A 25,555-nucleotide genomic window follows, 5' to 3' on the forward strand; every position below is an offset into this window, starting at 1 on the left:
ATATCCTCTAGCTCAAAAGAAAGATGGGCAGAAAGAAACAGACAAACAGACACACACACAAACACACACTACTAACAAAATAAAAGAAATATATAATTAATAAAATTTAAGCTGCCCATGGTGGTACCAAAGGTGATGCCAAAGGTCAGAAAGAGTTGAAAGTCTGAGTTGGAGGACATCCTGGTTTATAAGAGCGAATTTTAAGAATGTCAGCAAGCATTACACAGAGAAACGCTGTCTGGAAAACAAAACAAAACAAAAAACTTAAAACTTATGTTTCAAGTTTAGAAAAAAATTTGACCTTTGAAAGTTATGTTTTCTCACTGTTTAAATACACATATACAAAGGTTAAACACCTGCCAACTGCCATTTATTTGTGTTTTAAGGTTTTTTTAAATATTTATATATATGCATATGAGTGCTCTACCTGCATGTACATCTGCATGCTAGAAGAGGACATTAGATTACATTACAGATGGCTGTGAGCCACCATGTGGTTGCTGGGAATTGCACTCAGGATCTCTGGAAGAGCAGATACTGCTCTTAACCATTGAGCCATCTCTCCAGCCTCCAACTGTCATTCATAGTGATCTATCCTTCTATCAGTAACAAGCAAAAATCTAGTGAAATAGACTTCTTGCAAGTGCAGCTCTCTCTAGACCCCCATGTCCACCATGCTGGGCCTGTACCACTTCCTCACCTTCATTACTGCATTGCTCACAGGGAGGCACAGGGACTGTAGATAGTTCCACAGCTTCTCTGAAAACATGCTGAACTGGGTCAGGAGGTCATATAGCAAATGGTGACTCTGTAGAAGGTTGACCATTGAACTTCAGTATCTGACTTTATAATCCATCTGCAAACTTCCTTCATTCCTCTTCACAAAATTAAAGTGGTACTATCCATTTGTCCAGATGGGAAAGTTTTCTCCTTACCTTACTGAATATATCTCTTGACTGTCCTCATTTCTCTGTGGGTATTTTTTTTTCCTGATTTTTGTAGGACAGGGTAACTGTGTAGCCCTGGATATTCTGGAACTAGCTTTGCAGAGCAGGATGGCCTTGAACTTACAGCTATCTGGCTGCCTCTGTTATTCAAGTGCTGGGATTAAAGGCATGGGCTACCACTGCCCGGCTTCTCTGTGGTCATTCTTATCTTGCTTTGTACTGATCTACCTATGCATCCAATGCAGCTATTCCTGTGCCAGTCCAAAGAACAGAATTACATGGGTGTTCATGCACATGGGACTCTGTGAACATTCTTGTTGGTTCCCTCTACCCAGATTACCATAGCTTCCTTCAATTCAGCAAATACCAGCATACTCTCAATTTGGCAATACATCTTAATTATAAGTTGCACTAAGGGACTTTTCAGATGCTGGAGAAGAGAAGCTATACTGGTAGGTTGGGGAGTAGAGTTTTGGAAATCTAAATTTTGAGTGAATAATGTCACAAATCATTTCTTTATGCTTTTACTGATGGTGCATTTTTTTTTCATCCTCCACCAACCTGGCTATGATTTTGGATCGTTCTTACCAATTTGAGAAGTTTAAGAGTGTTAGAAAATGTTAATTCAATGTAATGAGGTGTCTCAAATTCTGGCTGCCATAAGTTCAAATCTGCTGCCATAAATCAAGTTAGGCTGCATGTCAATGGAGCGCCTTCAAGGTGCCCCTACATTGTTCCCAGTCACTCCAAAACTCTTCTTTATCATGTCCAAGACCCCAACTGAGGCAGAGACTTCCTTCTAGACCAAAGCCTAAGCTAGCTGCCAGAAATCCAGCCCCAATTTGACTGGAGATCCCTGCTCAGCCATGGGCCACACCTGCTAGAAGATCAGGGTAGAAATGGCAACAAAGAAACAAAACACCCGTCCACTAAAGGCAAATTCAGAAATAAGCAACTAGACCTATAGTTACCCCACAGCCAGATGTGTGCATGCATGAATATAAACACTGTCATCAACAGCCAAGTAATATGTCACCATTAGAGCCTAGCAATCTTAAGACAGCAAGCCCTAAACATTCAAACAGAGCTGAAACACACACACACACACACACACACACAAAGACCAAAAGATGTTGGGAGGATGATAGAAGCCCTTAAAGAGGAAATGAATAAATCTTTTAAGGAAATCAAGGAAAGGATAAAAATTCAAGGATGTTCACAAATCCCTTCAAGAAAGACTAGAAAAAAAGTTAAAGGAAATGGATAATACTGTTCAGACCAGAAAATGGAAGTAGAGGCAATAAGAAAACACAAATTGGGGGGAATTTGATAAATGAAAATTGTAGGTAACTGAACAGCATCTACAGAGGGAAGCTCCTCTGAGTATAAGAGCTGGAAGAGAGAATCTTGGGCATTGAAGATACAATAGAAGAATTAGCTACAGCAGTCAAATAAAATGTTAAATCTAAAAACCTAACACAATGCATCTGGAAAATCCAGAAAACTATGAAAACACCAAACCTAAGATTAAAGGAATAGAAGATGAAGAAGATGTCAGTTCAAAGACCCAGAAAATACTTTTCACAAAAATTTTCCTAATCTAACCTAAAGAAGAAGATGCCTATAAAGGTGCAAGAACACGAAATAGACTGGACCAGGAAAGAAAGTCAGCTTGACATATAATAATCAAAACACTAAACATTAAGTTCAACTACCCAGTAAAAAGACATAGACTAACTGAATGCATGTGAAAAAAAATCCATCTTTCTGAATCATACAAGAAACACACCTCAACATCAAAGATTTCCATTGCTTCAGAGTAAAGGCTTGGAAAAATATTTTCCAAGCAAATGGAGCTAAGACATAAGCTGATATAGCTATTCTAACATGGAACAAAATAGAATTCAAACAAAAATTAATAAAAAACAAACAATCCCAAACAAACAAAACAGGGAAGGACACTTACTTCATACTCATCAAAGGAAAAATCCACCAAGATGATGTTTCAGTTCTTAATATCTACATTCCAAATGCCTGGGCAACTATGTTTATAAGAGAAACATTACTAAAGCTTAAATTATACATTGACCCTCACACAATGACTAGTTTATGCAGCCAAAAGCTAAACAAAAATACTGGCACTAACAGAAATTATAAAACAAATGAACCTGACGTATTTGTAGAACATTTCACCAAAACACAAATGGATTAACTTTCTTCTCAGTTCTCATAGAACTGTCTACAAAAGTGACCACATACTTGGTCACAAAGCAAGCCTCAATAAATACAAAGAAACTGAAATAAACCTCTGTATCCTATCAGATCACCAGGGATTAGAGCAGAATTTCAACAATAATAACAAAATCGTCAATATCAGGGAAACTGAACAGTTCTCTCCTGAATGAAAACTGAGTCAAGACAGAAATAAAGAAAAAAGGACATTGTAGAATTCAATCAAAAGGAATACACAACATACCCAAACTCATGGAACACAATGAGAACAGTGCTATGTGGAAAGTTAATAGCTCTAAGTGCTTACATAAAAATGTGTAGCGATTTCATACTAGCAACTTAACAACACAACTGAAAAGCTCTAGAACAAAAAGAAGTAGGTATACCCAAGAGAAGGAGAGAGCGGGAAGCAATCAATCTGAGGGCTGAAAAAAATAAAATACAAAGAGCAATACAAAGAATTGGTCCAACAAAGAGTTGGTGTTTTGAAAAAATCACCAATATCGGTGAGCCCTTATCCAACTGAACTAAAAGGTGATGGGAATATTCAAATTAACAAAGTTAGGAAAAGGGAGGGGGGGGGACATAGTAACAGACTCTGAGGAAATCCAAGAATCAGTAGGTCATACTTTAAAAGCCTATACTCCACAGAATTGGAAAAGTTTAAAAAATGGATAGTTTTCTTGTTAGACACCACTTACCAAAGTTAAATCAAGATCATATAAACAATTTTAACAGACCTATAACCCTTAAGAAAATAGAAGCAGTCATTAAAATTATCTCCAAACAATAAAAGCCCAGGGCCACATGATTTTAGTGCAGAATTCTACCAGACTTTCAAAGAACAGCTAAGGCCAATAATCTTTAAGTTATTCCACTAACATAGAAATAGAAACATTTCCAAATTCTTTTTATGAGGGCACAGTCACCCTGATACCTAAACCACACAAAGAATCAACAAAGAAAATGAACTACAGATATCCCATATGAACATAGAGGCAAAGAATACTCAATAAAATTCTTCAAACTAAATCTAAGAATACATTAAAACATCATCCAAATTGACCAAGTAGGCTTTATTCCAGAGTTGAATGGATTGTTCCACATGCAAAATCAGTGAAAATCAGTCAATTTACCATATAAACAAACTGAAAAAAAAAGATCATCTCATTAGACAATAAAAGGCATTGACAAAATCCAATACCCCTTCATGACAAAAGTCTAGGGGAGAGTAGGGATACAAGGGACATACCTAAATATAATAAGAGCAATTTACACCAAGCCTATAAACAACATCAAATTAAATGGAAAGAAACTCAATGCAATTTCACTAAAACCAGGAACAATGCAAGGTTCTTCATTCTCTCCATATCTATTCTGTAGATAAACAACCTTAACAGAGGAGGTGAAATACATACATACATATTTATAACAATAAATAACCCAAAGAAGATATTATTGAAGAAAAGTATATTACATGTTTCTGGATTTGCCAATGGATTTTAAGGTTAACAACCAAAGATAAGTTATTAAGTCAATGTATGTGGGATTTTTAGCAAAGACATCAAAAGCATATTCTGAAATAGACAGCCTTTTCAACAAAAAGTCCTGCCAAAACTAGATGTCTAATTGTGGAAAAATGAAATATTGCTCACTCTGCAGAAAATCAATTTAAAATGAAGAGACATTTATTTAACATTGAAAATGCAAAAAATACATTAGCTAATATCAAACTCAATTGTATACACACAGAAACCACATATATCATATCTACATTTTACATAAAAAAACATCATCCACAATACAAAATGTTATACTGATATTACATCTGTGTTTGTTCATATGGCTGTGGGACAAGGTAAAAAGAGAGAGGGAATGCTTCTCAGAGAAAGTGGCAAAAGGGAGGACAATAAGGGAAAAATACATGACTCATACACATTAAATGTCACATTTGAAACTTTTATTTACCATGAAGATTTAGTAACCTAATGCAGTGATAAAATATGCACAAAAGAGCAACTAGAAGAAAAGGTTTAATTTGAATCATAGTTCAAGGTCACTGTCTACCACGGCATCTTAACCAATGTTCTATTGCTGTGAGAAGCCACCATGACAATGATAAATTTTATAAGAAAAAAAACATTTAATTGGGGCTTGTTTACAGTTTCCCAAGTTTTGTTCATTATCATTATCGTGGGGAGCATGGTGGAATGCAAACAGACTCAGCTAGAGAAATAGCTGAGAATTCTACATCTGGATGTATAGTCAGTATAAAGAGCAGGACACTGGACCTGGGCTTTTGAAACCTCAAAGCCTACTCCCGCAATGACACACTTATACCAGTGATGCCACACTTCTTAATCCTTTTCAAGTAGTGTCATTACTGGATGACCAAACATTCAAATCTACAAGCCCTTGGGGGCAATTCTTATTCAATCACCACATGTGGTGAGAAAGTTAAAACAACAGGAGCTTAAAGCAGCTGGTCCTATTCCAGCCACAGTGAGGAAGCAGGAGATAGATGAAGAGTGTTCTCTCCTTATACCATGCAGCACCGCAGTCAAAGAGATGCTTCCAAGCACAATCAACAGGTCTCCTGACTTCAATTAAATTAATCAAAATAAGCCCTGCAAATGAAAAACCAGAGGCTTTCCTCTCTAGAGCTCACTGTGTGAACAACTGGGATTTAAGTATTACTTCTTAAACCTTGTCTATATAAACACAATTCAAACATAATTTAAGTTTATTTTGACACTGTCCACATATGTATGTGTGTGTGCGTGCCCATGCATAGAGCTCAGAGGACAACCTTCAGAGGTAATTTCCTCTTTCTAATTTGTTGGTACTAAGGATACTAATATAGCCAGAGCCAGGATACAAAGTGAATAAATAGTAATATATAACAAATAAAAATTTTTAAAAAACAAAAACAACAACGAAAAGAATACTAATATAGTTGTTGCTCTTGGTAGCAATTAAGTTTATTCCCAAAGCCATCATGCTAGCTCCAGCTACAAAGCTTTAAGTTATAACATTCTTTCCCATTTTCATACTCTTACACTCATCTCATAAGTAAAATAGGATCCAACTTGAAAAGTCCACAAAAGTACTGAACAGTTTGAAGAGTATGACAGACTCCCAGCCCACATCTCATGTGAGACTCAAGGTAAACTGTCAGCTCCTATAACATAAAAACTAGTGACTACTTGTACCACACATTGGCATAGAACATTCTGATCCCAAACAGTAAAAAAACAAAACAAAAACAAAACAAACAAACAAACAAAAAAACACACCACATGACAGCAAGGAAGGATCAGCTTCAAATCCAGGACAAAAACACAATGTGACAGCTCCATTTTTGACATCTGGGACTTCTGCTGCCTTGGGGTTGACTCCAAAGGACTCATGTGGTCCCACCCTTCCATTTAACAAAAGACATATAGCCTCTCCACTCATGCTCCACTCACTGCTAGAAGCTTTCCTTAGTAGATTCTATACTTCCCTCTCTCATAAAGCTGGCATCTTGAATAACTGGGAGCATGTCATAATTTGGTATTATAACAAGTTGATAGCCTCGGTCTTGAATGAGCTGCATGATTCTGCCACCAATGACTTGTTTTTTTCCCAGCACATCAAACAATGATATTGCATTAACTCCAAGTATTACCTCACATTTTTAACACTCCCCATTAACAGAATTGATCATCTACACTGATCTCTTCTTGTCCTTGCTATCTTAGGAAGGATGACATATTTACTACATTCTTTGCCTTCACATATAATTTGTTCTTATGATGTATACATGTTGAACAAAATTACTGCCAGAGTCATATGTAGAAGGACATAGCTGAAATTTAGAGGCAACAAGTGAAGTAGAAACCACAGAGGCATGCTGCTTCTGTGTTCACTCTGGCTTGGGTTAGCCAGCATTCTTATACCCCCAGGACCATCTGGCCAAGCACAGAACATGCAAGGTGCACTGCCATCATCCAATGGTCCAGATTCTCCTACATCAAGCAGCATTAATGAAAATGACTCACAGACATGTTCAATGGGCCAATCAAAACCAGTCACCTACCGAACTGAGACTTTCACATATTGATTCTCTGTGTGAAGTTGAGAGCAGAAGTGGCATACGTCATCAGGACTTGTTAAACATTTCATCAGTGAAGAGTCTTTAGTGTTGATGAAGAATAAACAAATTTTCAAAGGGTTTTCCATATCATTTGGGTGTGTAGATTTGTGTTGATGATAATTAGTGATGTTATTGAAACTTTTTCATATTACTTGGGTGTGTAGAGTGTCTCATTAGTATGAAAGTCTCAGAGGACACTTCTGACATTAGGGTAAGGTAAACGCCCTTGCCCTAATCTTAGCATTTGTAGTACACCTTACTAATATGAGCCCTATGATGTGGATACAGCTAAATGCTTTACCATATTTTACATTTGCAGAGACTCCTGTGTGACTTCCTTGATGATCAGCAGGGCTGAATAATAATATCTTCTCAACACTCTCAACATTTGTTGGGTTGTCACTCAGTATGAGAAATTTCTTTTGTTTAATTTATGAGGATCCTTCAAAGCACTGTTCCATCCTTCACAATTGTGTTGCTTCTCTTTAAGATAAATTCCAATGGATGTCAGAAAGTGTTCATTGATTAGTAAACTTTCTACATTCTTTAAATGTGTATGCCTGCCTTCCACTCTGGATTCTTTCATGCTTGTTAAGGTGTGAAATATTTTAAAGGTTTTACCACATTTTCCATACCTGCAAAGCTTATTCAGAATGAAAAATTTTATATCATTTAGGATCTGAAGATGTGTAAAACATTTTATGAACTTCTTATCATTTGTAGTATTTGTACTATGAACTACCTTGTGTTGAGAAATATTAGAAAGCTTATTAAAGGGTTTGCAACATTTTTCACACTTGTGGAATTTTTCTCCAGTATGAATTATGAGGTGTTTCAAAAGTTCTTACTAAGTCCAAAAGACCTTGGCACATTATTCACACTTGTGTGGTTTCTCTCATAGATGAACTCTTTGATGTTGCTTAAGACCAGAAAAGTGGTGAAACATTTTGCCACATTCTCCACACTTGTAATGTTTCTCTCCAATATGAATTGTCTGGTGTCTAGAACGTGCTGTGTAAGTTCTGAAGTATTTGCAACATTCTTTACACTTGTATGGTTTCTCTCCAGAATGAATTCTTTGATGCTCCCGAAGGCTTCTAGAACTGTTGACCTGTTTGCCACATTTGTGACATTTGTAAAGTTTCTCCCCATTGTGAAGTAATTTGTGCTTAGTTAGGTATGGCTTTGTAGTGAAGGCTTTTCCACACTCCTCACATTTGTATGGCTTCTCTCCATAATGGATTACCAAATGACTAGAAATTTGCCAGAAAGTGCTGAAGATCTGGGCTACAGACTTCACACTTATAGTGCGCTGTATGAATTCTCTTGTGTACAGACAGTAAGGACGGAGTATGAAAGGCCTTGCCACATGCTTTACACTTGAAGGGTTTTTCTCCTGCATGAATTCGCTTGTGAGCAGAAAGCAATGATGGAGTATGAAAGGCCTTGCCACAAACTTCACACTTAAAAGGTTTGTCACCTGTATGAATGTTCTTGTGGTCAGAAAGTACTGATGGAACATTGAAAGCCTTGCCACATACTTCACACTTATATGGTTTCTCTCCTGTATGAATTCTCTTGTGTATAGAAAGTAATGATGGAGCATGGAAGGCCTTGCCACATACTTCACACTTAAAAGGTTTCTCTCCCGTATGGATTCTCTTGTGTACAGAAAGCAATGATGGAATACAGAAGGATTTGTCACATTCTTCACACTTATAGGGCTTCATTCTTAAATGAATTCTCTGGTGGTTAGTAAGTTGTGAGTTCCAACGAAAGGTTTTGCCACATTCTTTGCAGGGATAACATTTTTTTCCTGGTGAGTAAAGATTGAAATATGAAGGAAAGCTGAGAAAAATCCTTTGTAGTTACAATCCTTATCTTTTTTAAAAACAAAACCATTTATTCATATTTAAATTTCTCTTTTTTTTGATAGGCTACTTTCAATTTTCTACAGCTGTACTCAATGGAGTGTAACTCAAAAAACACAATAGGTGAAAATTATGTAATCTTTCACTGAAATAAGAAGACTATGACAACATAGAACATGGAAACAAAGGAATATTAAGACAAAACATGTAAGGAAGGCATAACAAAAAGAAGGCATAAATAATAAAGGTCTTTTTAAGACCCTTTTAAAGACTCTTAAGAGAATTATGCTAAAGAAAATCAAATAAATATATATTATGACTTTATCTACAAAAGTAGTACAGAAGTAGTCAAACTTGGAAAACACTCATATACCTAATTTATGGATATTCTAATACAGAATTTCAGTTTTGGAAGGTATGAAAGTTAGGTTCCATAACAGAAGACTGTCATAGCAATATGAAATAAAATGTTTCAAAGATTTAAGACAGGAAGATTATGCATATTTATGAAGAAAATAAATGCTCAAGACAATAATTTTATGAAAAAATAAGTCAAATTTACTTAGAAAAGACAGAGCTTTGGAATCAGTGTAAATACAAGCTGACCTCACGGGAAGAAAAGAACAAAGTATAGGAGACTCGAAGCCTCATAAACACCAGAGTAATCTCCTCCTTTGAAAGCACAGGACGGAAATGGAGATCCCTAAAAAATGATTTCCAACAAAGCACTGTGTCTCAATGCTCAGGATAAAGCCTGGTTTTCTGTTGGATCTTTGGCCTCCCGATCTATCCACCGACCCCCTAATTCTAAAATACCTGGGTTCATGTTGGCAGTTACTTGTCTCTTCACATCTGAGAGCTCTTGTCTTTGCTCCAAAAATGTGACCAAGTATGGTTTAGAGGAAGCAAGACCTGTTTGTGGGAAAAGAACTATCATAGTTTGTGTGTTCTCCCGGTAAAAAGTATGTCCACAAATAAGGAATGAGAAGACACAATAAAGGATTGTAGAGGATTAGTCAGAATGCTTAGGAGGTATTTAGGATTTTCATGTCCTGAGCTTCATGTCCCTTAGTTATAAGGAAAAACATTAAAACTGAACAGTGTGAAATTCTCTTTAAAGTGTATATACCCTGTACCACTCATTGTTAAAAGCATAAGTTCCCATTAGATATTGTACAAAGTGAGCAAGTTTCACAATGACAATTAATTAAAAATTTATCAGGGAAGGGATCCTCACCCAGGAACACAAGGTTGTTGTAAGTTTCCAGCATCACATCCTTGTACAAATTCCACTGAGCAGGGCCCAGGCATTCCCACTCCTCTGCAGAGAAATAAATGACCACATCCCAGAATGACAGCATTTCCTGAAATAAATGAAAAAAGGGTGACTACTATTTGATTAAATTGACTAAGACTATCAATAATAACATAAATACAAGGAGGCATCAGGCACTTCTGCATACAAATCTACAGATCATTCAGAGTGAGAGGAGAGCTGGAAGTGCTTCTGATATAGGGAAGTAACACCCCTCAGTACTTCTAATATAATGCTGAAATGTTACAGATGACTCATCTTTGAGGAAAGTGAATGGCCGAGGATCCTAGAAACTCTTAAGAATCATAAAATGAAGAATGAGTGCATCTAAAGGACCTGGGGTTGATTCCTAGAAGGTGAAGACTAAGATGGCAAGTAACTCAGGGCATGCAGCTAGGAAACAGCCAGACTAGCATAGTTGGGTTAGAATAGATGAATATCTGCCCAGTTATAGTACTTAAGGCTTGTTGAATAAATCTAATAGGGCTTGTGTCTCATTATTTGGAAGCTAGAATGGGAGCAGAAAAAGCTTCCACTTTTAAATTTTTCCTACAGGTAAATATTCAGCTTCTAGGGATTGGAGCTTTATCTCAGATAAAACAAAGTGCAAGATGGGTCGAATGTATATGGCCAGAAGGACAAATAAGACAAATAAAAACATATGTAGCTAATATAGCCATGGATTTATGGGGATGTGATTTGTTTTAACAATGGAAAACAAAGATTAGTGTTCCTCCAATCTCAAAAACAAGCCAGAAAATAAAGAACACTTCTGAGAAAAAAATTCTGAGAAAAAAATTAAAAGGTATTTCAAGAACAATTCAGAGACCATTCAGGTTATACGTAAGCAGGAAAAAACAGCTGCAGAGATATATTGAATTGGGCGAGGGGGGGGGGCTGAATCAAATCAACCTGTATATTTTAAAGATGTGTTGACCTCAGAATGGAAACCAGAGTATTTGTGTTACATTGGGAAAGAGGTTTTTACCTTTGTTTCCTCAGGAGAAGAAAAGCTGTGAATATGATCAAAATTGATAAAGAATAGATTTGAACAGGAGAGACCTTCTGAATAAGGAGAGCCAATATTATACCAAACAGGTTGGTCATTCAGTCCAAAAACGTCTAAAAATACCTTTTATTTGATCAAGCAAGAAAAATAAAAAATAATGCTATTTTCAAATGACAATCTACCAAAGGCATAATTGCTTTACTGACATGAAATGAAAAATGGGTTTGCTTAAACCATGTGTCTTAATTCCATGTTAGAAAGTTAGACTGTAGATTGCCATGTGGCCCACACCATCTTGGACATTAGCTTTTGAGATTTCTTTTTAAATTAAAAAAAAAAAATTATTGTTGCTTTGTATTAAAAACACAGTTAAGAAATTTAAAATGTTTAAAGTAAATTCAAAGGGTTATTACAAGTCAAACTTATTTTCTAAATCTCTAAGAGTTGGAGGATTTGTAGTTAAAATAAAATATTTGAGCAGGGTATGGTGTTCCATGCCTTTAATTCCAGAAGGGACAGGTGAATCTCTATAAATTAGTTGGTTTTTAAATTCTACAGTTACAGTGAGCAAGGTGGGTGCCACACACCTTAAATTCCACTACCTAGGGATGAAAATCAGACACAGCTCCTAATTGGTATGTCTGCACACTAGAGCGATCACAAGCCATATTTATAGAAACCCTTTACAGGGCTACTAGAAAGGCAGATAACTTTCAGTGGGGACAGGAACAAAGAACGGCCTTTGAGACTGCCAGTAAGCTCATCTCCATGAATTAAACTCCGATCAATATTGAAACAGTTGATACACTAATTATGGATATCATATTTGTTGGTGAATTTGCAACCGGGGACATTCATAAAGCAAAAAGGAGTCCACCAACATTTGCCTGTGGGCTTCTATTGCAAATGTTTTCCATAAAGAAAGAAAAAACATTCTCTCTCTGAGAAACAAATCTGGACATTTTATGAGGCACGAAGAACTTTAAACTCAGTCATTGCCAACGACCCTATGGTTGTAAGGGTACTCCTTACAACAATGAATTGGATCCTTTGGAAGGCAGAGTCCTTTGCAGGCTTTAGTAGTAGAACTTGTACCGAGCTGAAGTCTTTTGTGACCAGGATGTGGTAGCAAAGGTGTCTGTGCCTTTCCTCACTGAGGAAACAGCTCAGTTGCCTATAATCTTCATCTCTAAACTGCTCACCTCTTACCCAAAAGAGATACCTATTAAATTGTTGGGACCAACAGAATGGTCACATTTGGCATAATTTACTGATGGTTCATCAACCAGTGATAGAACCAAAATTAATGGAAAATGTGGCCTATAGACTGGGAGATGGAATGGCCAACACCAAGGAAGGAACCACAAAATCAGGGCAGCACTATTGGCTATAAAACAAACAACTAGGAAAGCAAAGTGAAAATCTCTGCCCTCTATGATTCATGGTGTGCGCACAATGGTATAGCTATATGGTCACCAAAATGGAAACCCACTAACTGGAAGATAAATGGTAAAAAATTCTGGTCATGAAAGGCATGGATGGAAATGGCAAAACCTAGCAAAACTTATCAAAGACATCAAATTTTATGTAGCTCATACAGGCAAGACAGACAAAACATCTGAAAAATAATAAAACAATGGAAAAATTTTTATGTTTGATTACGAATAGCATATGAAATTTTGCCAGGGTAAATTCAGAATAAACCAGCAAGAACGATACATTATACATTAAAAAAAAAAACAAAAAAACAAAACTTGGAAATTTACCTCTAACTCTAAAAAGTAAGGGGAAAAGGAAAACTAAATTCAACCAGGACAACCCTATGAGAGTAACTATTATAAGGAATCCCTAGCCAGACAGTGGGTCACACCTTTAATCCCAATACTTGGGAGGCAGTGGGAGGCAGGCACGTAAGAATTACAGTGATTTAAATTTAAAAGCCACTTTAAAAAAGCAGGCTGAAATTCAAAGTGAATGTCCTTTGTGATCTACAAATAAATACTCATAAACTTTAAATTTATATATAAAGAGAAAGGGGAATATAGGTAGATTTATATACACACAGTAAGCTATATTTAGTTTCAAATTTTCAAAATATATTTTTTTTAAATTTTCAGTTGGAAGAAAACACTTTTACTGTTTCCAAAGAACATTTTGCCCTAGGAAAGATATAACCTGCCAAAAAAAGACCCCCACCCAGAGTTACGGTTGGGGCAGGGTTTTGCTGCTCTCTTTCCAGGAGAATAAAAGCATCCTACAACAACAACAACAAAAATCTGGAGACCACTGGACAAGTGAAACATCTGAAGAAACAGGAGGAATCATCAAGAGAAAATGTCACAAGAAAAACAGTAAATTGGCCAAGAGGTATCACTCACCTCCAGTTTGTCTCTGCTGCCCTCTACAGATATAAGTGGCAAATGCTCCTTATGTGGTTCCAATTCAATTACAAATGAAAGCTTGCTTTTGGGTTGGAGTGTGGCTCTCTCCTCTAAACCAATGCATGCTTGTTAAAGGAAAAGCCAAAACCTCTGTCCAGCTGGTATCAGACAGAGGAAAGCAAAGAATAAGGGACTATTCTATTGCTACTAATGTTATAATTTTCTGGTCTCCATTTCACTCTTTAAAATCTTTCTAAGGTATAAATATTATCTCAAAATCCATAAGATTATTATAATATATAAGCTTTCAGTCATGATATGAGTAGTCATACAGAGTACTAACTAATTCTAGAAATATGCTTCATGTAGCTTCTTGGATATGTTTTCAACTTTGAGTCTTAAGCAGGCTAACTAGAAGCAGTGTTTAAGTTGTACTTAAGAAACGGTGGTTCTCAAACCTTTCAGAAATCTGCTACATATATGGCATTTAAAATGCTTAAATTTTGTAAAGGGATTTTAATTCAGAACATGGCTGCTCTGGCAAGAGATCAGGTCCAAAGACCTTCTAGGTCTGTGTGATCTGGCTGGAATACAAATATACCTTTAATCCAGGAGACAGCAAATCTGAGTTCAAGGCCAGCCTGGTATAAGGGAAGTTTCTAGTACAGAAAAGCTCAGGTCCAGGCAGGGTGGTTCACGCCTTTAATCCCAAACAATGAAGGTAAAGATAGTTTGTAGAAGGAAGCGCCCGTGTTTGAAAGTGATGCCTAATTGAATGGCAGAAAAAAAAGCTGAATCAGAGAAAGATTTGACAGAATAGGATAAACCCAAATCTGAAAAGAAGAGAGAGAAAAGGGAAGCTACTTAAGGGACAATGCAAAAAGAGAGAGACAGTTTTACCAGGACAGTAATAGAGAGACAGTTTTCAGACATAGAACTCAGGTGAAGACTGAATGAGCCAGAGAAGAAGAAGGATTTGGAAGATTAGAGCATATTGCTTTAGTTAGTATGAGGCCAAGCAGAGCAATTCAGGGACCAAGAGAGAAATCAGATTGAGTAAGTCAGCTGGAAGAGGAGTTTGAGCCAGAACAGCTGGGTTGAACCAGCCATCCCAGAGCTCCGTAAGAACAAGAACGGATGAGTTAATTTAACAGTAAGTCTCAGAGGGTGAAAACTTTCTAGGCCTAGGTTAGATTGTGTGGATGCAAGAAACTGCCAGGACTATGCCTAGGTTAGCAGAAGGAGGCAGTAATCCTTGGAGACAACAGATGAATAAAAGTTCCTTTTACAAAGTTTTCTACAATAAACCGTGTCCATTCCTAACAGTAACCTTTGAGGTCTCCAAGATGATGGGGCCCTACAACAACAAATCCACCTGGATTGTGGTAATGCTAACCACTGGGCAAAACTGCCCCATGACTTTTCTGCTACTAGGTTCTGCGCAAACGGTGGACATCTTTGGGTTGACTACTGTGTTCTACCTAGCCAGGATTGCCACTAAGCTGACAAACACCCAAAGGAGGAAACAGGCTTCAGCACTGGGACAGCCACAGGGATTCTGGCTGTTTTAAAGTACTGCGGTAGCAGCATCCAGTCTTAGCCTGTGAGTGGCATTTTTCACAGTAATGTTTAATCACATTTCTTAGTTGTTTTTGCTAAAACGTTGTAATTTTAAAGCCCCATCTACTTATATAATCTTAAAAGAGCAAGAAAATTCAGATTGATCTGCTTTACTTAAAAATAAGGAACCCGGAAGCTAAGAAGGCCTGAACATTATCTCTTTAAGATGCTAATTAAAACCGTCCTCGGTGACCCTGCCTATCAAAGGCGACTCAGGAGCTTAAGACTGAAGAATCTGAAATCAAGGCTGGTCCCAACAGGTGTTCAAGCACACGTTTTTTTTCCTTTGCAACTCTCGCAAGCGGAGGGGCAGAGCCCCTGGGATCACATTGGTGAGTGTACTGACTCTTGGCCCACTGTGCAGTACAGGATATTTCCAGCCGCTTTAGGTTTCATGTTCCTATTGAATTCCTGTCTCTCCTCTGATCCTGTCAGTGTTCATATTTGACACTATTTGAACATCAGCGTTATCTGCCTTGAACTTCCTTCACTTCTCCACTTCTCCTGAGCAGAACACTGAGATGATTTCTCCTTGAATACGAAGGTATCAGACATATGTTCACAGGACGGTCAAATGAGCTCACTGTAGTAACGAAGCTGCACTGGAGCCCTGGAGTATGAGAATGCCCACATCTTCCTAGGAATGTTCATTCCTGTGCAGCTCATGCTTGAGACAAAGACACAAACCCCACCACAAGGAAGATTTCATGCTTCCACGATGCACACTGCTTCACAAGGAAGCTGTTTCTATTGCAAGCGGTGTGTTCAGTGACACAGGTCAGCCTCCTCAACTTAGACAAACTAGAGTCAACGAGAACTGTAGCAACCTGGACTGTTGATGGGCAAGTCTGTTTAGAATGAGGTCATGACTGCTCTGTCCTTCTCCTGAATGTGGCAGTGAAGGACATTGTCAGCAAACTTAAGGACTTAGCATTTCTGAGCATGGCTAGGCTTCCAATATGTGTGTTTGTGCACATGTATGTTTGGGTCTGTTACATGGAAAGCTAAGAAGGTGCTCATTCATATGAGAATTGCTGATCCTTGAGGCTGCAGCATTCATTCCCAACTCTTCTGCTCTTTCTAGTGAGATTGTTCAGGAGGAGGAGATCCCATATTGTAGGCAAAACTGAACCTGCAGAATCTTGGAATAAGCCCCATTCAGCAGATATTAGTGACCTAGGCATTCTTATGGAAAAGTCTAGAGCAGTTTCTTGGGCCTAAAATATTTGTTTAGACCATGTTGTTGGTTTTAATGTTACCACCTATAACATTTATATATCTTGATCATTTAATTTCCTCCCATTGAAACATTCTGCATTAGGCATGATGTTTAAAAAAGTTACTCCAAACCTTTTGCTTACAGGCTAAAGAGATGGTTCAGTAGTTGAGAGTATTTAATGTTTTACAGAGGATCTGGGTTTGCGTTCCAACATGATTATAGGGGCTCACAGCACACGGAGCAGCAATTCCACTGGATCAGACACCTTATTCTTATGTACAAAAGATGCATAAGTGCATGTGTGTGTGCACACACACAGACATACACAAACACTGCATGCATGCATGCATACATACATGCCCACAAATACTCATAAATTCAAATAAAAGTTTATGATTACAATTTTTTAGCTGAGTGTTACGTGTAGTCAATCCCAGGAGTAAAAGGCAGAATTGGATCTCTGAGTTGGAAGGTAGCCTGCTCTACAGATTGAAGTCTATGAATGCCAGGACTGCACAGAGAACCCTGTCTCAAAAACCAAACAACAAACAATCAAAAAACAAAACAAAAAGCCCCAAACAAAATGAACAACAACAAAACTAAGCAACAATTTTTTTTTTTTAAATCTCAGGTTTGAACTTCAGAAAAAGAATTGATATTTGAAGGCAATATTATTTTCTTGCTGTTTAACTATGTATGCAAAAACAAATGGTTAAATATCTGCCAGTTGCCATTTACAAAAATACATTCTTTCGTCAGTGATAAGCAAAAATTCAGTGAAACAGACTCTTTGCTAGTACAGTTTTCAAGACCCCCATGTCCACCACACTGAGCCTGTACTACCTCCCCAGACATAGTACAGGCCCCTTCATTACTGCCTCCCTCACAGGGAGGCACAGGAGCTGTGCAGATAGTTCCACAGCTTCTCTGAAGACATACCATGCTTGGTCAGGAGGCCATATAGCAAATGGTGACTCTATAGAAAATTGACCACTGAACTTTATAATATATCCACATACTTCCATCATTCATCGCCACAAAAACAAAGGTGTACTATCCATTTCTGCATAAAGGCGTGTTTTCTCCTTACCTTACTGAGCAGATCTCTTGTCTATCCTCATACCTCTGTGGTTATTTTTTTCTTGCATTGAACTGATCTACCTATGCATCTAATGCAGATATCCCTGGACCTTTCCTGCCAACAGAACTAATAATAGGTGTTCATAGCATTGGATGCTGTGAGCATTTCCAGTTTAAAGTAACAGCTCAAGTACTGGTAGTAAAAACACTCATCTCAGCTTTGCACATTGACAAGGATCAGAAGGAAAAAACACATTTTGATAGAATTAGTCTTATAGTGCTTTTAGAATGTAAGTACCTTTCAACTGAAATACTTGTGCAAATAAACACATGTTTTTGTTGGCATGTTATTGTGCACTGTGTAAAGTTTACCCTTGCTTATTCAAATGCTGATTTCCCTGTCCCACTGTCTGGACATAGCATTTAATGTTTATTATAAGAATCTCCTGTCTCAAGTTGTGTAAATATGCTCACCATGTGTTTTCTGCTTTGCCAGTAAATGCTGGCCAGCCAGTAGCTAGACATTAGAGAGAATAGGGTGGGACAACTGTTTTCACCGAAGGGAGGAGAAAGAGAGAGGGTATAAGAAATTGGACCACAAGCAGAGAGAGGTTCAGGAGACATCACGAGGAAGAGCTAGTTCCAGTGAAAATCATAAATGCAAGTATTATCGGGATTTTGGCAGGAATGAAGATAGATTAGCGACTGAGCATTAGAATAGATTTATAAAGCCCAATATTTCACTCCAGACTATAGTCACTCTGTGTCATCATTGGGGAACTAGTTAGGTTTAAAATAAACTGCCACAGTATTAATTTCCTGTAACATTGCATATTAATTATTCATTTTACATTTCCTTTTAAAGATGACTCTCTATTAGTTGGATTCTGTCTTGTGATAGAAGACTGATAAAGTGCAATTTGGGGAGGAAAGGGTTTATGTGGGTTACAGCTCATAGACTGTAGTTCATTTTAAAAAGCCAGGACAGAACTTGAACATTAAACTGTAGGAAGGCAAGAACAGAAGCACAAACAATGGCAGAATGTGCCTTCAGGCTTGCCCTGCCCCCATGGCTACTTTAGAGTCTTTGTTATGACAAAGGAATAGTTTCCCAGTGATAGAAATGCCAACGGTGGTCTGCATCTTCCCAAAGCAATCATCAACCAAGAGATTGCTTCACACACTCAGTCTACAGGCAGAGAGGAACTGCTCTATGCATATAGCAGTGTATCACTAGGGGTCATTTTATCAATTTTTTAGACCTGTTGTGTGTTGGAGGATGTCTTTGTGCACTGTGTATTCGAATGCTAGTTTTTGTACCCAGAGATCTGGTTGCAGTCTAAATATTGTTGTTGTCATTATTAATGAAGCATTCCCTGTCTTCGTATGTTGTAAACTTTGTGCTACAGCACCTTCTGATTGGTTAACAAATTGCTGAATGGCCAATACCTGGGCAGGAGAGATCAAGGTTGGTCTTTTGAGGCCCAGAGAGACAGAAAGAGTCTCAGGTGGGGAGTCACCATGTGGACTTGGATGAAGAAAGAAGTGCCAGGATGAGACTAAGATGAAAGGTAATGAGCCACATGTCTGGGAAGTAGGCCAAGACAGCATAGTCAGGTTAAAATACTTCAGTATCTGTCTGATTATAGTGCTTGAAGTTTTTAATAAAAATAATTGGCCTCTGTATCATTATTTGGGAGTTAGGGCCGGCATAGGAAAAATCTGGCATTTTACAGTTGTGTTTGGTTTTACTTTAGTACTCAGCTCTATCTAGTCTTTGTTTCTTGATTAGCTGAGCATTGTTGGGTATGGGTTCCTTTTCATGGAGGCGACCTTAAGTCAGATCAGACATTGGGTGGTTACTCCCACAGGGTCTGTGCCACCATTGCCATAGCATATTTTGATGGCAGGATAGATTGTAGGTCAGAGGTTTTCTGGCTTGGTTGGTGTCCACATTTCTCTTTTGAGAGTTTTCAGAGTACCTTTCCACACCAAAGAGACTAGACTGTAAGGATAAAGGCTCCATGTAGGCACCAGCTCCATTTCTTCATGTGCAATAAGTTGTACAGATTGCCTGAAGTCTGCTTGCTTGCTATCTTTTACGAGAAGACTCATATACCCCAAAATGACGTTTGTAATTCCTGTCTCCAAATTATTCCTGATTGGCTGAATAAAGGCCTACATGCCTGGGCAGGGAAGAAATGAGGTAGGCATGGCACAAGTTTTTGGGCTTGAAGGAGAGAAGGATCACAGGAAAGGGGAAGATAGAGAGACAGGAGAAGAAGGAAGCAGTCTCACCAGGGGATAGGTGAAGAACTACATGGGCCAGGAGGAGGAACGGCATGGATAAAGGAGGACCAAATGGAAAGCATGTGCAAGTATTTATGGAGATATTGGACAGGAAGTAGCCCAGATAAAAATGATTAGAGCAAAAGGCATGGGATGTTGGGCGAGTTGTAACAAGGTAGATTAGGGGGTAATATCTGCCCAGCCCCAGGTGAAAATAGGTTTATTTACATACAACAGTTGTCTGTGTCTTTTATTCATATGATAGCAAGTTAATAATAACTGCCATAATGATTACAGGCTTTTAATAATAAACATTATTAGCAATTTATATATACTACAACATAGATATTATTTAAATCTGACCTTATTCTGAAATATCTTGTTTTCTTCAACTATGGTAATTGAAAGTACCTTTTGTAATGTTATGGGACATATTAAATAATGACGATTAGGCATGCAACAGATCTTCTATGAAAATAGTTTATTAGGTAGATATGAAGAGAGAGAGAAAAGGGGGGAGCAGGACATAACGGAAGGAAAGAGAGAGAGAGGGAAAGAGAGAGAGGAGGGCACCCTGATAGAGAAAGGGGAGAAGGCCAAGAGGCCAAGAGAGAAGAGGCCAGGAGCAAGAGAGACCAAGAGAGGGACCACATGACTAGCTGATCCCTTTAAGGGCCAAGGTAACCAAGCCTTTCAGGTGTGACCACCTGGCTGGTGACACATGATGACATCATAGGTTACTAGGCAACCCAGAAGCAGGTTTGGTTCCAAAATCCTAATACCTTTAAACTACACTTATAATAATTAAAAACACTTATAATAAATGTGTTTGTGTTAAAGTAGACATTCTTTAGATACTTTAAATTGGAGTTTTAGGGCTAATAATGATAAAATCTGTTCTGTTTGTATTTTCTGACTGTAACTGAACTTGTAACCCTGGACAAGTACTGAAATATCAGATACGCAATCTGTACCAGTTGGATAATCATCACTCTGTCTTTGTTCTGTGTAATCTGTAAATAAAGAAGCGCCTGAAGGCTAGCAAGTCAGAACTGAGAGGCTCCCCTGGCCATCGTGGCTGACTCCCACCCTCCCCTAGCTGACACCATATCTACTTTGAAGGCAGCCACTGTCAGCAACGACTCTCTGACCCTTGGCTGGGAAGGGCCCCTGGCAGTTTTCTTTTGTTTCTATTTTTAGTTTCAGGTCTTGAAAGGTTTATTTGTTTCCTTCATTTGTTTGTTTTTTCTTGGCTTTCTTTAGGGGATCTATTCATTTTCTCCACTTGTCTTTTCCTTGATATTTTAAAAGGGAGTTATCCATTTTCTTTTTAAGCCTCTCTCTTTTTCGTAAAGTTTCATTTAATGTCTTTTCCCCCCATGCTCCTGTGCACTGGAATATTCAGACCTTGCTGTAGCAGGATATCTGGGTTCTGGTGGTGGTGTATTGCTTTGGCTGTTGTGTTTTTACACTGGTGTCTAGCATCTGGGTTTGGGGTGATTATACATCTGGGTGCTGATGTTTGAATTTGACTTTGTTAGATGGGTGTTTTGTCCACTGGTTTCTCTTTCCTTCTCTGGTTTTTCTGGTCCTTGTGGGCTGTGGTTAACCAGGAAGTCTCCACTGAGTTTGGGCTAGGCTTGTAGCCACCAACACGGCCTGTCGTCAAGCAGATCTCCACCCATGTTAGGGGCTGGAACGCGGCAAATAGGAAGGGAAAGGGGACTTGGGATAGGGTGGGAAGACACCCAGAGAATGGAGAAAGTCTGTGGGTGTCTGCCTACATAGCGTTCTGGTGGCTTGGTAGCCTCTGGTTGAGCAGTGGGTATCTACTGTGGATCGAGGGCTCTGACACAGGGACTAAGAAGAGGGGTGGGTGTTCAGAGCAGGTGAACAGGCACCAAGAGAGTGGGAGAGGTCCACTTGCAGGCCACTTACCTGGAGTTTTGATGGCCAGCATGGCCTCTGGTTGAGCAGCGGGTCTCTGAGTCAGGGGCTTGGGCAAGGGGAAGAGGAGGGGAGGGGAGGTGCCAAGAGAGTTGGGTGGTGTCTGTGGAGGCACTTGGATTTCTGGCAGCCAGCACGGCCTCTTGTTGGGTAGGCATCTCCACTTGAGTTGTGGACTGGGTCACAGAGACCTTCCTGGATTTCTTTAAAGGATTTATTAATTTCTTCTTTAAATACCTCTATAATCTTCATATAGTTTTAAGGTCCTTTTCTTGTCTTTCAGCGATGTTGGAATATTCAGGCTCTGCTGTGGTAGGTTAGCTAGTCTTCAGTGGAGATACATTTCTCTTTTTACTATTGTGTTCTTATGCTGACGTCTAAGTGTCTGGGTTAGTAATGACTATAGGTCTATGTGCTGATTTCTGGGTTTGTCTTTGTTAGGTGGGTGTTTTGTTCCTTTATTTCTGTTTCCTCTTTAGGTTTTTGGAGAGTATGATGGCTGTGTGTTTACTGGTCTGCTCAGCTAGTGTGTTCACAGTGAATGCCCACTGGTGTTGGAGGCTAGAATACATTGACAAACCAGGGAAGGGGGATTAGGAGGAGATGATCCAAAGTATCTACAAAAGATGTGGATCAAGGGGGAGGTGAGGTTACAGCTGGTGGTCTGATGCAGCACTAGGGATGAGATAGAGGGAATGGGTCTAGGGAAACAGAGAGGGAGAAGGGAAAGTCTGTGGACAGCCTACCTGGTTTTATTGGCAAGCATGAAAGACTCCTTCTATATGCAAACATTTAACAACAACAAAAATAAATTTCCCAAAGAAGACATTACAGGAAAGAAACATATTACATGTTTCCTGGATTTGTAGAGTTCATGTTATAAAAATGGCTACATTAATATTCACATAAAAACAAGCATGTGAACCATTGAATTGTAAGGTAAAATCCAGAAATAAATCCTTAAGTCAATAAACATGGATTTCTGACAAACAGAAAAACCATATTCTTAGACAGTCCTTTCAACAAACAGTGCTGCAAAAACTGGGTATCCAATAGTGGATAAGTTAATTGTTGCTACTCTGCAGAAAACTTGGTTTGGAATGGAGAGATATTCAACATTGAAAATGTAAAAATGTAATATATTAACTAATATGAAAACAGATATGTACATACAAACACAGAAACCACATATGTGGGATCTACATTGCAAAGCAACAATAGAGAACCATTCACAATATATAAGGTTATACAGATACAACATCTCCTTATTCAAACAGATATGTGTTTAGGTACATAGGTAAAGAAGAGAGGCAAAATGTAACTGTTTGGCTTTCTATGCCTACCCTTGTTCCGAATAATGACAGATTTATTGTATTTATTATTAGCTTATGACACTAAAGCTCAGCAGATTCTGCGTTGTTTATCCTAGAAATACTGGCCTGGTCTATGTCCTAGCCACATGGCCCATTACCTGTCCACCCTAGTCTCATTGTTACTTCTTTATTCATGGTGAGCTGGAAACTTCCCTGTGGCCCCTGGTTCTCACCTGAGATCCCCTCTTTCAGCCTATAAGTCTAACCTTAACCCTCCAACCCAGCTATTGGCTGTTCAGTTCTTTATTTAACCAATCTGAAGGTGATGGAGAACAATCTTTATGATATACTAAGGCAGGATATGCTTCATAATAATGTCAGTACCAATGTTCATCTTGTAATCAGATCTCTGCTGGCACAGAAATCAGCATTTGAATAATACAAGGATAATCTTTACACAATGCACAATAATATAACTCCAATGGGACCACTTTTGGAAGAGAGGGGTTAATGTGAAGTGGGCAGAAGGCAGGGAAATTGAGAGAACATAGTAGTATGGGTATACGTTAAATATAACATGGATACTTTCGTAATTTTTATTGTTTGGCCTGCAGCTTTGGTAACTGTTCCTGCTGCAATGGTAACATTTGCTCACAAGACCAACTTAAAGGAGAATAGATTTTATTTAGATCATGGTTCAAGGTTACTACCATGGTATCCTAGTCCTTGTTCTATTGCAGTGAAGAGATACCAGGGAAACTCTTAAAAAAGAAAGTATTTCCTGTCCTTTCAGGTCTATTTTCCTCTTCTTCCATAAGGATTCCAACACTCTGCCCAAAGTTTTGCTTTGCGTCTCAGTATCTCTTTTGATACCTTGATGGGTAGAGTCTTTCAGAGGTCCTCTGTGGAAGGCTCCTGTCCTGTTACTTGTCTTCTCCTACTTCTGATGTCTATCCTGTTTGTCCTTCTGACTGAGGATTAAGCATCTTCCCCAGGGTCCTCCTTGTTGTTTAGCTTCTTTAGGACTATAGATTTTAGTATGTTTATTCTATACTATATGGCTAATATCCACTTCTAAGTGACTATATATCATATGTGTCTTTCTGCTTCTGGGTTACCTCACTCAGGATGATCTTTTCTAGTTCCCATCATTTGCCTGCACATTTCATGATTTCCTTGTTTTAAATTTTGCTGAGTAGTATTCCATTGTGTAAATGTACCACACTTTCTGTGTCCATTCCTCCACTGAGGGACATCTAGGCTGTTTTTAGATTCTGGTTATTACAAATAAATCTGCTATGAACATAGTTGAGCAAATGTCCTTATAGAAGAACAACAGAGCCAAAATACCTGAGCCCAGAGGGCCTGCAGAAATCGATAATCCAACCAATGACCATGCATGGAGAGAACCTAGACCTCCTGTTCAAAGGAAGCCCATTGGCTGCTCAATTTCCAAGTGGGTTCCCTAGTAAGGGGCACCGGGGCTGTCTCTGACATGAACTCGGTGGCCAGCTCTTTGATCACCTCCCCTTGTGGGGTGCAGCCTTGCCAGGCCACAGAGGAAGATAATGCAACCAGCCTTGATGATACCTGATAAGCTAGGGTCAGATAGAAGGGGATGAAGTCCTACCCTATCAGGGGACTAGGGAAAGGGCATAGGGAGAGAATAGGGAGGATGGGTGGGACTGGGAGGAAATGAGGGAGGGGGCTGCAGCGGGGATAAAAAGTGAATAAATTGCAGTAAGTAAATATATACATAAAATTAAGAGAGAAAATAAACAAAAACATTTGCTCAATTAAAAAATTTAAAAAATAAGTTAAAAAAAGAAAGCATTTAATTTGGGCTTGCTTACAGTATTAAGAGGTTTAGTCCATTATGGCAGGGAGATCTGTGGCACACATGGTGCTGGAGAAGTCGATAAAAGTTCACCACCTGGATCATGGGCAGCATGAAGAACAAGACACTGGGCCTGGCTTGGCTTTTGAGACCTCAAAGCCCACCCATAGAGACACACTTCCTCCAAAAAGGCCATACCTCTTAATCTTTCAACTAGTGCCACTCCCTGATGACTAGGCATTAAAAGCTATAGTCTATGGCAGCTATTCTTATTCTAAAAACTACATTTCACTCCCTGGCTCCCATAGCCTGTAGCCATATCATAATGTAAAAATGCATTCAGTTCAACTTCTAAAG

At 38.6% G+C, this 25,555-nt stretch overlaps 1 protein-coding gene and 1 pseudogene across 1 annotated transcript; both read right to left on the reverse strand.

Annotated features, from left to right (window-relative positions):
* Positions 1-25,555, reverse strand: part of LOC110563497 (zinc finger protein 208-like) — a 104,882-nt pseudogene that overhangs the window by 57,048 nt on the left and 22,279 nt on the right.
* LOC132653234 (zinc finger protein 728-like) lies at positions 9,931-22,061 on the reverse strand. The gene is made up of 4 exons (XM_060381230.1): positions 22,040-22,061; positions 13,279-13,286; positions 10,426-10,552; positions 9,931-10,100 (listed from the first exon to the last, which is right to left on the reverse strand). Exons 1-4 carry the CDS (start codon positions 22,059-22,061, stop codon positions 9,931-9,933), a joined length of 327 nt encoding a protein of 108 aa, XP_060237213.1.

The sequence above is a fragment of the Meriones unguiculatus genome, chromosome 3 (genome assembly GCF_030254825.1).
Source record: "Meriones unguiculatus strain TT.TT164.6M chromosome 3, Bangor_MerUng_6.1, whole genome shotgun sequence".
In the NCBI taxonomy this organism is placed as follows: Eukaryota; Metazoa; Chordata; class Mammalia; order Rodentia; family Muridae; genus Meriones; species Meriones unguiculatus.